Here is a 15497-nt window from a genome sequence, read left to right as displayed (position 1 = left end):
AGACATAAACATCAATGAGTTACACAATTCATACACAGGACCACTGAGAAAGTGTGTGTGCTGCGTACTATTTTATCATTTTGTAGGCCTAGACACCTTTATCCAAGGCCATTTACATCCTTTAACATGTCATACATGTTATTAGGGTGCAGTTACACTCTGGTCATTGGGGTTTGAACCAAGAAACCTTTGTCTCGAAGTCAAGCACCCTAGCCACTAGCCAATAGGTATGGAGCCTATCTCACCAGCTGGCCCTTGATTCCTGGCTGACCAGTGCTTCCCTGGGGCCCAGGGGGTCCGGAGGGTCCAAGATGGCCACCGGGGCCCCCGGTACCAACATTGCCCTGTGAAAGAAAACAGTTGGTTTAAAATATGACATTTTGAAGAAATGTTTATATTTAGTCTTGAAGCGACTGTTTGTGGTTGTTGATTGATGACATTAATAAGCAGGTAGGGGTTAGGGCATCCTTGAGTAGGCTGTGACTATTGGGGTTGGAACCCAGAACCCTTTGGGCTGGGAATAAACCATCCAAACCACTACAATATCTTGTTGCTTTCGGGGTTATACTGTGTGTATGATATTTTCTTTGGTAGTGACATATACTTTGTGTGTTTGCTTACATACACAAGAAGGTGTATATATCTTCACATGCACATCTTCCTGATTAGTAACCTTTTAAACGGATTGGTCTTGGCTGCATAGCTAATGAAACAGCCTTCAGCTGAATATGCTCATTTGATAGAATATAAGTTTGTCATTACCTAGCTGTCAACGATAATCCTCTATTCTAAACACTTCTGCTGGTACAGTTCTATGGTATTGAGGATTCTTCCGTGCACAGTTTCTGTGTGCAGTTTGTCCAACATGAAAGGCTATTCTGACTGTACTACATCATGGGGTTGAGTTTCTCATCGTCTGATAAACGGCAGGGATAATGAGATTAAAGTTCTTGTGTACACACCACTGGGCCTTTAGCTCCCGGGCCTCCGTCAGTTCCCATGGGTCCCTTTGAAATTAAGAACACAAATGGTGAGGTTTCATATAAGTTACGTCAAAGTTTCAGGCTATATCAACGAGGTGCCAGCAGTGCTTAGTAGGTGTAGATGTTCAATTAGGTTTTGCTGTGTTGCAGTCATGAAGTCATGTTTAAAAAATATTTTTTTTACGTGCAGTCGTAAAAAATACAATTGTAACAAACAAAACATGCCCACAGGCAAGACAAGCAGTTATTCCCAGTATGCATCTTCTGGCGCTTTAGTCAAAGTGCTGTACATTAGAGTTAACCGTATCTATGTTGTGAACTCGTGGAGCATCAGTCCAATTAGCATTTAGGACCTACTCTGAGACCAATTGGTCCTGCTCTTCCCAGGTGACCGGTCTCTCCTCTTTGTCCCTGGGGGCCTTCAGGACCACGCACACCTGTGGGGCCAGCTTGACCCTGTGGAGAAAGGTTAATGCACAATTAAAAGACTGTGTGTGAAACCCCTGGGGAATAGTATACATTTAAAGGAACATATTCTATTAAAAACATCCATCATGCACAGAATTTTTGTGCGCTAGTATCAGGGGAATAGGAATACTAATATAAACTGTACTTGCCTTCATTCCTGGGGTTCCTGGATAACCAGGAGGTCCATTAATGCCCAATGGACCCTGCAGAGGTACAGTATAGTCTTTGGTTCATTGTATTAGCACATTGACAATAGCATACTTTGTCTTAACCAGGTAGCGTAATGTTTTTTGTTTGCATGAAATTGTTGTTTTGAACTCATTTGACTTCATGTTGTGTTTTTTGCCTTGCACTTTGTGTTGCGGTGCAGTGTAAAGAAATTGTGAGTGACTGGTATGAGATACTATGAATCAGTTTCCAGCTAGCTTGTGTTGTAGCTTGGTAGATGTCATGTTCTTCTAGTTTTAAGGAGCATGTTTTACCACTCAGCTAAATATATTAAAGCATTACTATGATAGGTAATAAGCAATTTAGATTCATATGTTCTCTCACCAGGGAGCCCGGTTTCCCAAGCATACCGGATGGACCTTTCGTCCCCTAAAGGACCAGAAAAATAAATAAAACTGAATTAGGAATATCATTTTTTCATTTTTTTATCAGAAAATACTTTTGTATTACCGTCCTGTGGTTAAAGGCCATTCCCACAGAGTTCAAATAGAATTCTAAAAATATGAATGAATACATAAAATTAACGGATGAAAAGGGTGCAAATGCTCACCGCGGCACCTCCAGGTCCGGGTCTTCCTCTCTCGCCCGGCATTCCTGCTGGACCCTGAGAATCAAAGTAGAAGAAAGATGCAGATTATGAAAGGATGAAAAAATGGGTGACTGGAAGAATGGATGTTGAATGCGTCGATGGATGGATGGATGACGGGTAATTATGGAATCTAATACATGAATCAGCAGTTGTTTTAAAATTAATACAATGATCTAGTAATAAATAAGGCAATGAATAATTGTACGGGCGAATGAATCAATGATTGCATGAATCTGTGAATAATGCATCGGTGAGTTCATGTAGGATTATCAGAAAGATTTAGTAAATTATGGAGGGCCAGGTGTAGGGCCCTGGGGGGTCTGGGCTGTGAGGTTGACTCACCATGGGGCCCGGAGCTCCCAACTGACCAGTGGGGCCAGTAGCTCCCTAGGAACAGAAAGTGGTCAAAATCATTTGCTTTCTCTTCTCTGTGTTTTAATGTCACATTAACAGCAACAACAACAACAACAACATTTTAGGATGAACCAAGAAATTATAGCCAGAGATTATATTGCAGTATTGTAGATTAATGGCATTTCAGTGTTATTGTTACCTTTGATCCAACTGTTCCTGTTTCACCCTTCTGGCCAATGATACCACCATGGCCCTGATGAAGTTGAAGAAGAAGATATTAGATTAACATAATGTCATGATTGTATATAATATAATATATAATATAATTAGTTGGTAAACACAGAAAAACAAGCACCTCATCACAAATACATTATTTCTGTTCAACTTATAGATATTTAGTAAGGTCAACTGTCAAAAAAATGTAGATACGCACTCTATGTCCTTTCAATCCCGGAGGTCCAGGTGTCCCTGGAAATCCTCTTGGTCCCTGTTAAACATGATATTAATACAGTTAAAAAACCATTACACATGTCCCACACCAATGCAGTACAGTAATCTGTATGACTTTTAGATTGGTGTCTTTTGAAAGGTTGAGAAGCTTACAGCTGAGCCAGGGAATCCCATCTCTCCAGAGTTTCCAGACTTCCCTGCTTCACCCTGTGAGAGGATAACATGATTTTATAACAATCAGTGACATGTTGTTCATGCAATTATGGATGGTAAATATTTTGCCATGCATAACCTTCCCATTCATAGGAGCCACTACTTTAAAATAAAGTTGTTCAGAAATAACTTTAACAACAAGCAATGTATGAATTGAATACATCTTTAAATAAATGTCTTTATATGTTTAATAAAATAGCATCATCCCAGTATGTATATGGGGGTGTATATACATACTAGGATGTGTTGAGATTAAGTGTACATCCAAACACATTGATTCAGAAGAAGGGGACCAGAAGAGACTTACGTCTTCACCTGGTTTCCCTGGTGGACCTTCGGGGCCCCTCTGGCCTGGTGGCCCCTAAAATACAGTTAATCATCGTTATTAAGACACGCAAAGTGAGTTATTAATTAATTAATTAATTGATTTCATGTGACAGACGGGTACACATATAGTATATTATTATTAATGTTTTAATATTATTATTATTGTTAATAATAATAATATTATTATTATCATGATCTATTCAAATGCAATCGAATGAAAGTGGTCTGAACTGTGGTCGTACCATGTGTCCTGAGTCACCAACATCTCCAGGAGATCCCTGGGGTCCAGATGCACCCTGAAAGCCAGAACAACAACAAAGGCATTAGTGACAGAAACAGAGAGCACCCAACAGAGTGATGATCAAGATGAGGCTCATCGTCCAGATAATATCAAAGTTCCCTTATGATTAACATACGGTTAACATAACAGACCAGAATGGAGCAGAAGAAAACGTAACTGCTGATTAAAACATACTACCACGTAACATAACATTACACATATAGGGATTGACTAACCGGAGAACCAGCTGGTCCTGGGGGTCCTCTTGTTCCCGCCTCTCCCTAGAACGCATACAACACACCATGATCGTTATTAGAGACACACACACCTCATACCAATTCTCTCTGTGATATAGGATATCCCAGTCGTGTGTGTGACTGTGAATGTAGATGCACTTGATGAGGGAGCACAAACATAAAAACCATGGATTCCTTGTGCCCATACGGACGCATGATGCTGTGTCACATGGCATTATGAGAGGGTAACTATTATGAGGGTGAGGTACTTGGGAGTGAGGCGAGTGTTTCTCTCACCCTGGAGCCAGGTATCATGGCGTGCTGACCAGCGGACTTTGAGTCTCCGGCCATATGAGCCCCGAGCCCCTGTAAAGAAAAACATCATGACGCTCTTAATCCTCCATTAGCTGTTATTTAATGCAGTTGTGATTGGTGAACTTTACCCGGTTTTAATAAACTGTTAATTAAAAGGGGAAAGATGATCCTGTGCCACAAATATAATCAGTCAGAAAACACTTAGTCAGTAGGTATGTTTTGAGACTTTGATGATAATATCATGATGTGGCAACATTTTCACCTGGCTTTGCTTTGTTTCTGTACCAGATGATTGAAATGTGTTTGGTGTGTGTCATCATGTGCATTTGATAGTATGCATGCAATTGTGTGTGTGTGTGTGTGTGTGTGTGTGTGTGTGTGTGTGTGTGTGTGTGTGTGTGTGTGTGTGTGTGTGTCTGTGTGTGTGTGTGTGTGTGTGTGTGTGTGTGTGTGTGTGTGTGTATTTGCTTGCATTTGCTTGTGTGGGTGTGTTTGTGTGTGTGTGTGTGTGTGTGTGTGTGTGTGTGTGTGTGTGTGTGTGTGTGTGTGTGTGTGTGTGTGTGTGTGTGTGTGTCTCTGTGTGTACGTTTGATAGTGTGTATGTGTGTGTATGGATTTATGTGTGTGGGTGTGTGTGTGCGTCTATGCATACATGTGTGTGGCCGTGCGTTTGCTCATGGCCACACATAAGAGTCTGGCGAGCAGTGTCTTACTGTTCATCACGTCCCACTGTTTGCATGGCAACCACCTACCCCAGGGTGCTGTTGGGGTCCTGGTGGTCCTGGCTCTCCAGGCTGTCCCGGGATTCCTGGCTCTCCATCAAAACCTGACGCTCCTCTCAAGCCCTACACAATCAAAAGTATAACACAGAGACACACACACATACACACACACACACACACACACACACACACACACACACACACACACACACACAGTGTCACACCTCCGAACGCTGGCAGGCCCGCATCGTTTTTCTTGGCTCAGAAACATGTTTGATTGCGTCATCCGCGATTCCATAAGAGCAGGTAGTGTCTTGCTTGTTTCCTTTGATTGGCCTTTAAGTCAGTTGTTTAGAATAGGCCACTTTTGGTGGCATATGAGGATGTTAAACATAAACCAAATCCAAAATTATGCGGTGCATAACCACAACAAACACTTCATATTTTAGTAGGTTTTGTTATAGTCTCAATTACATTTCTTTATTTCTCTACTAAGCATCAAATGTAACTAATAAACTGCAACAGTATGGGGATACAACTATTTTTCAGATGCCTCTATGTGGAATTTTAGAATAATAATTTGTTGAATTTGTTTTAATCTGATCCTAATCTAATCCTACTGCATTGACAGAGGAACGAATAACAGACGAATGTGAAAAAATAAAAAGATCATTTTTAAGTGTTACGTACAGGCCTTCCTTTCTGGCCCCGGTCTCCTCTGAATCCTGAGGCTCCTGGGGGACCCTGTAGCACAACAAAAAAACAAATGCAGTTGTGTTAAGGGCTTATAAACATCAGCCTGCATCGCAGCGAGACATGCACAGGTGTGGAGGGGTTTCACATTTAACTCAAAAATCGGTTTAAATATAGAGGATGTTTGAGTTTTCTTTGCTAGGTGAAGTAGTGAAGTGAAGGTGGCTGGGCTCTTATGCCATCTAGTGTCATAATGTTGAACAGTCACACTGTAGAAACGTAACCGCATCATCTTGCTGTAGGCCTACAATTCAAAGCAAATTGAAAGTAGGAAAACTAAGTTGGAAGGGCAGAAGGGGAGCTCACCATTGGTCCAGGGCGTCCTCTGATTCCTGTCACCTGCAATGGAAAACATTAAATGAGCATTTAGATAGGTAAAACGTTGAATTGCTTGTGTTGATTTCCTATTATCTTGCGTTGCTAGTGTACTTCTTTCTTTTCTCATTAACTTACGATTGGCACATCTCCAGGCTCTCCTTTCGGACCCTGTGAAATAGCAAAAAACACAAAATTAAGAGTAAAAACATTTTAAAATGTGTGGTTTAATTCTCAGGTTCCGATTTCAATGTCAATACGTACCCTGGTCACCGTGCCGTAATCTAAAAGCAAAAGAAAGACAAAAAACACAGATGATCAGCACATGACGTTCCATCATCCTTTCATTCATGGTCTTAACTACTAAGGAGCGTCTTTGTATGCTCACCAACGCTACCCTGCCCGGTGGAGCCACCGCCGGTGTTGGTGCCGCTCGAGCCACCGGTCTCACAGATGGGGCAGCACTCCCCGTCGGGGATGCTGAAGCGCTGGCACTCCCCGAGGTCTTCACACTGGATCTCGTCGCAGAGCACCTGTCCATTGTCGCACACGCAGATCCGACATGGCTCCGGCTTCCAGATGTCCCTGTTGGTGTACGTCTGGCCGTCCGCCGTGCAGCTCTGGTCGTCACCTGACAGACAGACAGACAAACTGTTAGAGTACTGCTCTTATCCCCTGGACAGACAGACTATTCTTGGACTGTTCTCATGCCCTGCTTGACCCGTGGGGAGACAGACAGATACAGATAGAGAGATAGTCAGAAAGACAGACGCACAGACAGGAAGACAGACATACAGACAGACACAAAGATAAACTGTCCTCAGGACATCTCTAATTTCTTGCAACCGACAGAAAGAAACACACACGCACAAAAAAAGTTTGACAAACTTTAGCAGAGCCAAGTTTGAAGGGGACATTTTGGATGCAATATCTTTATCCAATTGATTTATAGTTCATAGCATTTTATTTTGCGAAAAGTATGGTTGGAATAGGAGGTGAATAATTTGTGTTCTTCCCTTCCCTAAGATTTCACAAGATGGTCCAGCAATGAAAAAAAACAGCCTTTGCTTATAAAGAGGCCACACCAACTGACTTGGATTTACTGATTCTTTACCTTCAAACAAATGAATGTCATCTGCAAATAATGACGTCTTCTGGGCCCTAATGAGCTGAATGATGTCGGTATTTTTTGTTTCACATCAAGATGTCTGACAAACCCTTGGCAGGCAGCAGAGAGATAATCCACATGTCAGCGTTCTAATGAGGTCCGAATGTAGATTCGGACCTCACAGCTTTGTTTAAAAACATCTAAGAGGTGGATAATACACTGTATACTGGAAGTGCATGATCTTGGTCACATAAATCAGCTCTTTAACAAAGTTTGACTTTACAGTGACATAACTGGATTAACTGGATGTACACCCTACACCAGGTATTTATATGACGTTTCATACAGCAGAAATTGAGTTTTGAATTGTTAAACAGATGCTCTGAAAGATACGATACCTGCATCCCATGGGTCAACGCAGAGACACAGGAAATCCAATAAACCAGACCCAACTACAGACTCCCCCATCCCAGATCCTAAATCCTTATTAGTCTGTGCCCGATAAAGAAATTGAATAAAGGAACGAGCAAGATAAAACATATCTTTCCATTTTTTTTTTTGAGTTGGAGGCAAAATAAAAAAAAATAGTTTTGGAACAAATGACCCTGGGTAGTATAGTCTCAAGCTGTCAGACATGAGCTCATTTCCTGTAGAGGCAGCAGCACCTCGACCTGACTCAAAGAAAGTGGGAAGAGCCAAAAGGTTCCTATGAAAGCTTTCAGCTAAAAGGACATCATGTATCCCAGCTTCAATGTTATGCCAAAAAAACCTTCCCTCAAACTCCACCTTTTTTCTACCTGTTCTGCCTTTTTCTTATATTTCTAAAATACTTCCTCAACGTGCAGCAATTAGGAAATAACCATTTTCAGGACAAGCCTGAAAATGGTAATTCAGTTGCATGTAACCAACAATGCAGCCATGAAATAATGCCGTATTTTTCCACACCTTAATTCATCCTCACTCACTGAAAAAGCATGACATTGCAATGTTGATTTGTGTGTCCTTAAAGGTAATGTTTCAGTTTCTACTATCACAACATTTCAATGTAGTCAGACATGGAGGGAGATGCATATACCAGGCCGCTTGCCTGGATTATTTACTTTCCAACTGTAATCTGATTAATAGTCTCTCTCACAAAGTTGTCTGGTATTATCAAGATAATGAGATAACAAACATTCTACCTGTTCCTGCTGTCAACAGCAGGGGGCAGCTCTGAGCTTGCGTCTACAGGTATAACACAGGTTGGAGAGGATACACAGAAAGCAGCCCAAAACCCACTGACGAGAATTCCCTTGTATTTTACTGGTGTCTTGCCAGACAAGCCGAGAATGAAGTGTTACAAGCTCTGGTCTGCGGATTCCATTTGTTTATGTATTCTCTCCCTCTCCTTGTGCATTCACAACTGTGCTAAAGCCATTTGGCATGACGACGAAGGGCAAACGAATCATGCTGATGGAAAAAATAGTTCAGTGTAAGTCGTAAATTAAAACAACCCAGTCAGATGTTTTTTCCTCCTTGTTTTCTTACCCTCCTTGTTCCTCTTTTTCCTGTTTTCAAACAGGTCCTCAAGCATTAACTTTGTGAATGTTCTGTAATCAGTCCTCAGTGCCACGCCCTGGCCTACAGATTCTACTGCTATTTCCTACAATATCTTTGCCAAAGTACCCTCACCAGTGCTGCACCGGCATTAGGTGTGGAAAGGCCTGCAGGGTAAACAACGCTATGCAGGCAGTTTACACCGCCAACTGCAATCCCCTCAAGAACCGTGTTTCACCATCTGTGAAAACGAACTAGGGTCAAGCACACAGCTGTGATAACGTCTCAACACTGTAGCTGCAACTCTTTTCAGAGCACAAGGTGAGGAATAAATAGCTGTGGATCAGAAAGGGTAAGGCAGGGGTGACGGTAGACGTGTATTGGTTTTCTTGTGGAATATGAGACAATACCATTCGGACCTCCCCATTTGGCCCATTTGCCACTGCGATCCATTCTCGTCTAGATCATCTGCTAATAAAAAGCAGTTTCATTGAGCTTTCATGAAGCGCAATGCATTTCAAGTAGAATGAGATGAAAGGGAGCAAGATGCATGTGTTTCTCCCAGAGTAGATCAAACATACCGGGGCATGGAACATAGATTAGCCTAGGCACATGCGTGTGAGTATAAGGGAAATACATAGCTTAAGGGGAGAATTTAAGAAAACATTACTGTACCTGAACTTGCCTTTTCGAGGCACTGTGGGGGCTATAGATAGCTTTAATTACGTTAAATTGCATTTAATTAAGGGAACAGGAGAGATTACACATGTTGCTACATAACCAGCGGTCGATTCAAGTCACCCGCAAGGGTATCAGGTAGTTCACAATAATTTGCTTCATATAATGCACACACATATGCTCACAGAAACCAACCTTTTGTGTATTAAACAACAGAATACTTTGTGTCCACATGTATCTTTTTAACTTAGGCTCGAAGCCATCGTGACTAGAAAGCCTAACCTTTTGGTCGGCCTCATGGAGATAATAGAAAGTTACCCATTATCCAGCCGTCAGCCACTGTTGGACATTCCTGAAGGCCGCTTGTTTCCTGAACAGCTGTGTCACCTGGGGACTTCTTTATCTGTTCACTGGTTAGTGAACAGATAAAGAAGATAAAGATGCACTGGTGTACATGGGGACTGATATATCTGAGGACAAGAAGCCATATAGGGATTGATGTAACTGGTGACGGAATAGCATGTATGGGAAAAAGCAGCTTATGAATGGGAACTGGTAAATATGAGGGACTAGTATCCTATATATGGGGACTGACCTATTGGGACTAGTTGCCTATATATAGGGATTTATATACGGGGAGAAGTAGCCTGTATATGGGGACTGGTTTACATGCGGACTGATCTTGATCTCGCTGATAGCATAAATAGGAACGCAACCCAATAGGAATGTACACTTCCACACCCTTAAATGTTTAACCAACCTGAAGGTAATTAATAAGGCAAAAAAACAAGATGTTCTGCATGAAGATGTTCCTGGCATAGAGTTCAGTAATATCCCCTATCTTAAGCCAGCTCCAGCCATCTAAAATCATCTCCAGCCATATCTAAATTAGAACCACAATGAGAACTGAAGGACACATTGTATCAATACCTCTTGTGGAAAGAAAGGAAATTGCACGTTTTAAGGCTTGGCCAGTGCCAATTGATTTAGTCCCTTAATATGCAAGCCCCTCTTGAATGGAATGGAATGTCCTAACTTTGTTTCTGTATCAAATACAAATGCATTCATATCAAAAGCAGTAGGTTGAATGCTGGTAGGTTAAATCTTATCCAAGCATCTAAACATCCTCCCTGCCTGAGGCAAACTTATACTTGCAGCATATATTTGCACTGTTAGACCCGCCAATGCCGGAAAAAAACATTGAAGCAGGAATATGTAAAACTATCCCTTCACTGGGGCCCCAGAAAGAGGTTTTCTTATTGCTGATGTTTGAGAAAATGTACAGTTATAGCAGACCCTGAGTAAAAAATTCACATTTAATAGAGCAGAGATGTGGTTTACAAAGCAGGAAGGCGGTGGGGAGGGGGCTATCGTATTTAAGAGGGGTCGGGGAAGAGATGTTCACTTTTTCCCCTCCTCTCAGCTTAATTTGTAGCAGGGTATCGGTACTTTTTCCGCAGACACTGTAAAAAAGGGGGAAGGGGTGGCTTATCCTGACATCGATCAAAAGGCATGTGCCCCTTCTGGTGGCATGGATTGTGGTGGGGATGGTGGTGCTGACGGCTAGCTCTAGAGTTTTCCACGAGTCAGCGCAGCGGGCAGACGGTCTAGAATCATGGAGTCTGAGATACTCGTGGGAGACCCTCTCCCGTTTCAGACCTATTCCCAAACGTCCCGCGTCATGGATGAGACAGCAGCGAAGCCCCTGGACGGAGCCCCGTGTCTAAATCGTCCCAGCTCAGGTCTATGCGTCCTCAAACCTTGTGGTCAATCTCTGGAAAAACCGAACCCCGTATGGTATTGTGTCTCAGATGTAATATATTGCACAGATGTGGAAAGAAAAAATAAAAGTTTATGGATTTTCCCCCGGCTCAAATGGAAATGCACACAGCACAGTGTGTTTGGGGAATAACTCTGGCAGTTAGAAGTCGAGAGGTTAGAAAATGACCCGATGGAAACAATGACTAATTTGAACTGAATCTCTCTCCCATTTCCTACAACAAGCACACAAAGATTGCTTTTCTCAAATGCAAATCCTCAAATTGCTTTTGAGACCGAACATAACAATGTACATTCAGCGGTGCCCACATGAGGTTTATGCCACATCGCCAACTTCTTTTGTTTCCAAGCTCATTGGCAGCAATTCTTCGTTTTTTTTTCAATCCAGTGAGAGCAACATAGCCAACCTGTACAGCACCATAGGGGATATGCTGCGGTTTTCTGGTGGGCAGATGGCCTACAGTTGCTAAAAGGAGCTAAAAAATAAAAACCTTTGTTTCACAGTCCGACATAAATCTTTCTGCTCGGCCACTGACCTCTGAGCCAACATGTATTTGGCCCTCTGATAAACATCATGATGCAAGGAAGAGATTGCTTTTGAATCATCGACTAATAGTCAAGGCCTTTGACATTTCAAACTGGCAGGGTTGGAGTTTCCAGAATATTACAGAAACAAACAGCATAAACATCCCTGTACAGCTACCTGAAAGCATTGCGTAGCTCCTCAAAGTGAATCAACAACCTGTGATTAACTGTAAATGTTGTTTTTTAATTATTGCCCCTCTCCAGAATAACCTCTCTCTCTCTCTCTCTCTCTCTCTCTCTCTCTCTCTCTCTCTCTCTCTCTCTCTCTCTCTCTCTCTCTCTCTCTCTCTCTCTCTCTCTCTCTCTCTCTCTCTCTCTCTCTCTCTCTCTCTCTCTCTTCAACATCTTTGAGTTGTCAAGAAAAGTGTCACGGCTCAGTAGAAGAGAGAGAAGAAAAACAACCTAAAGTAAAGAAAGAAGACAGAGTGAAAAAACACAGGAGGAGAGAGCCAGGGAATGGTTCCGGTTGGGACATGCTCAGCACCTCGGCTTCTCCAAACACAAAGCGCTGTATCTCCAGAGGAAGGGTATAAGGAAGCCCCGGCCAGGAAAGTTTGAGGGAATGAATAAGTGGGATCGCTGATTGTATGTCTGGGCTTTTGGTTCCAGCGGAGCCTGTCTCCAGTGGAGCTTCCTCCACAGGAACCACCACAGTCATGCACTGCGCACTCTTGCTGCCTTGTGGGGGTACTGTGGTTGTCTTGGATCGCCCGAGGCCCACTCCCCCCACCCGCATCCCCTCCACCTCCTCCATTCCTTCATGCTGACTCCAGTTTGTAGTAGAATTCATTTTATAATGGAAAATACTAATGTCTATTTCTACCATAGGGGAGGAGCCCAATATGACGTCATTGGCTACAGAGAAATGGCTATTCCTAAAGCTTTGGTTGGCATATGAGTTAATAAAATTGCATCGTCTGCATCAGAGTCTACATGTGTGGTTTCAGGCTATGTCAAGCTAATCAATCAAATGAAACCTTTTTTTTATGGGAATGTTTTTTTTCTTTAGGGATTCACAAAACTGGTTTGAGGCAGATTCGGGTTGATTTAAGGATTGCAGATTCAAATGGTCTCCGCACGCCCCCATTGGGGCAGACCTGAGACCTGACCTTGGTTGGCCTCTAGATGGGTTCATACTTCAAAGCACAGCCACCGGAACTGATCCCTGACATAGCTGCTGCTCCACATATGTAACTTGTTGAAGGAGAGCGAGCGGTAGGGGGAGAGATAGAGAGACGGAGGGTAAGATTCAGCAACAGAAATCTGAAGAGTTAAAGATAGCAATTATTCTTCATGTTTAGACATTTATCAGATCCCAGATTACAGCCTTCCACGAGTAAAACAATGGTGTCTCTGGTGTGTAACACATCATTTACGGTATCACAACAAGCTATCTCTAAGAACACGTAAGATAAAAGATACAACTTTTCTACCTTGAAAATGATGATACTGCTTTGAGCTTTGCCTATAATATAATGTCCTAAAATCTTTTTTCTCTTCATAAAATCAAGATAAACAGAGAAAGAAGGGTCAATCCATGTATTGTTTACTTTTAATACTGTAATTGATACTCTCATGGGAAAAACAATTGAAGTGTAGTGCAAAACTGCAAAGTCAACTTAAAGTAAAAAAGAAAAAGAAAAAATAATGAATGAAATGGAGATCTTGTCAAGGTGCAGCTGTTTCATCTTCGGTCGTCTCAGAAACAGGTCGAGTGTGGCCAGACATGTGGTGTCCATCTCCTCACCGGTTAGATCCAGCAACACAACGATCAAACCCAGCGCACCCCATCCACACCACAGGACAAATTAGGCCAATAGACAGAACGGCATGTTCTGGAACTTTCTTCACCCATATTTGCACACACAATGACCTCAAAAAGTGTACCCGGTACACTGCAATAAAAAGTACAGTAAACTGCAATAAAAGTGCAATAGAATCTCAGCCAGGCCGAGTGTCAGCGAGAGAGACACAGAAACAAACTTAAAATTAATAACCCTATGCATCACAATTTTAGACTATTGTACTTCGTTTCAGTTTGTCAAAATCCTTGTGGTTATTTGGGAGGAAAATATTCAACATCAAGTAATCTGGTAGATCACCAACACAATACAACATTTCTGTTCCATTTTTTTCAATCCAAACAGACGTTTATAGCGTGCACAAGAGGAGACACTTGCGCATGTGGAGCTAGGTAGGAGGTGACGTAAGACATTCCTGTTGAGCAGCGCTGAGCGTTAACATATACAAGGGGTCATGGTGCCCCGCTGGCTCACATCAACAGATCGCACAACCAGATGGAGACACACACACACACATACACACACACACACACACACACACACACACACACACACACACACACACACACACACACACACACACACACACACACACACACACACACACACACACACACACACACATGGCGACCGAGTGGAGAATCTTTGCTGAGGCTAGCTTTGAGCTAGGCTATCGAGAAGGAACATTGAGAGAGAAAGGAAGAAACAAAGGAAGAAAAAAAGGATGGATAGAAGAAAGGAAGGAAGCAAGATTTTTTTCCCCTTCTTCCGTCCTCGAACTGCTAGGAATATATATAAGCTAGGAATTTTAGCTTATGCCAATGCCTAATTATTTAAATATGTAGATTCTTAGACTGGAAATTTCCCCACTGGGTCCCATGGGTCCCATGCTGATACACTAAAGGTATTGTAATAGTATATTTTTAATTAGAACTGTAAAACTTATTATTTAACCATCCATATGCTTATTCCCATATAAAACAAGCCCCGGTGTGCCTTGCTGTGCTTTGTGTGAATAGAATAGGACATGGTAGTTTAGCAGTATTCAATCATGGTGACATGGGCAGCGTGTATTGGCCTGGGGCAGGACATGTAGAGGAGAGAGGTGGTGGTCGGATCAATGTGTTCCTGCTTGTTCCATCACCTCTCTTACATTCCCGGCCTGGCGCCAACACATGCAATAGGAAACATTTGGGCCATCAACTATGAACAACAATGATGTTCAGTTGTATCCATGAAGGGGGAACAATTTTGGTTTAATTCACGTTCTTAAAAATGTACTCTTCCAATTGAAGCTTTTCCGTGGAAGGAGATTCCCCAAAAAAACTTAAAAGTGGGTTTGATCTAAAAATGGAAAAACACAGACTAGGCAAGAACTCGATCATGTAGGGACAGGCCTCCTACCTCCCAACATTTCAAAGAGAGAGCTTTGCTGATAACGTCTTAACCTAATGCATCAACGACTCCCTTTACCTCTGTTACCCAAACGCTGTACAGTTAGCAGCATCAGTCCACACACACACATCCAGATGGACTTCATGTGTTCCCCCACACTCCTCAGTATAACGCACACAATGACAGGGGAGAGTTATTGTCTGCAGTTAAACTTGACCAAATAAACACAAGAAAAAACTTTAAAATGTAATGAAACACAATCATAATGAAGACAGAGAATCAAAAACCAAACCACTGCTGGGATTTGATGGATTACAATGCTGGAAAACATGTACTAGCATTCTGCTTTTACATAGAACCCATAGTAAACTACACAATCAA

The 15497-nt window shown here is 42.2% G+C and overlaps 1 protein-coding gene across 1 annotated transcript in view; it reads right to left on the bottom strand.

Moving 5' to 3' along the window:
* The window catches only part of col5a2a (collagen, type V, alpha 2a), a 40717-nt gene that overhangs the window by 14207 nt on the left and 11013 nt on the right, over positions 1 to 15497 (bottom strand). The window contains exons 2-21 of the mRNA XM_056580572.1: positions 6622 to 6864; positions 6498 to 6517; positions 6372 to 6404; positions 6225 to 6257; positions 5856 to 5909; positions 5196 to 5288; positions 4426 to 4494; positions 4129 to 4173; positions 3855 to 3908; positions 3593 to 3646; positions 3226 to 3279; positions 3056 to 3109; positions 2822 to 2875; positions 2611 to 2655; positions 2230 to 2283; positions 2004 to 2048; positions 1601 to 1654; positions 1341 to 1439; positions 963 to 1007; positions 246 to 344 (exon numbers count right to left, since the gene is read on the bottom strand). Of these exons, the coding sequence (XP_056436547.1) occupies positions 246 to 344; positions 963 to 1007; positions 1341 to 1439; positions 1601 to 1654; positions 2004 to 2048; positions 2230 to 2283; positions 2611 to 2655; positions 2822 to 2875; positions 3056 to 3109; positions 3226 to 3279; positions 3593 to 3646; positions 3855 to 3908; positions 4129 to 4173; positions 4426 to 4494; positions 5196 to 5288; positions 5856 to 5909; positions 6225 to 6257; positions 6372 to 6404; positions 6498 to 6517; positions 6622 to 6864 (1301 nt within the window). The remainder of the gene's footprint in view (positions 1 to 245; positions 345 to 962; positions 1008 to 1340; positions 1440 to 1600; positions 1655 to 2003; positions 2049 to 2229; positions 2284 to 2610; positions 2656 to 2821; positions 2876 to 3055; positions 3110 to 3225; positions 3280 to 3592; positions 3647 to 3854; positions 3909 to 4128; positions 4174 to 4425; positions 4495 to 5195; positions 5289 to 5855; positions 5910 to 6224; positions 6258 to 6371; positions 6405 to 6497; positions 6518 to 6621; positions 6865 to 15497) is intronic.

Source organism: Gadus chalcogrammus, chromosome 20 (genome assembly GCF_026213295.1).
Source record: "Gadus chalcogrammus isolate NIFS_2021 chromosome 20, NIFS_Gcha_1.0, whole genome shotgun sequence".
Lineage (NCBI taxonomy): Eukaryota > Metazoa > Chordata > Actinopteri > Gadiformes > Gadidae > Gadus > Gadus chalcogrammus.
This window is presented reverse-complemented; position numbering and strand designations above follow the sequence as displayed.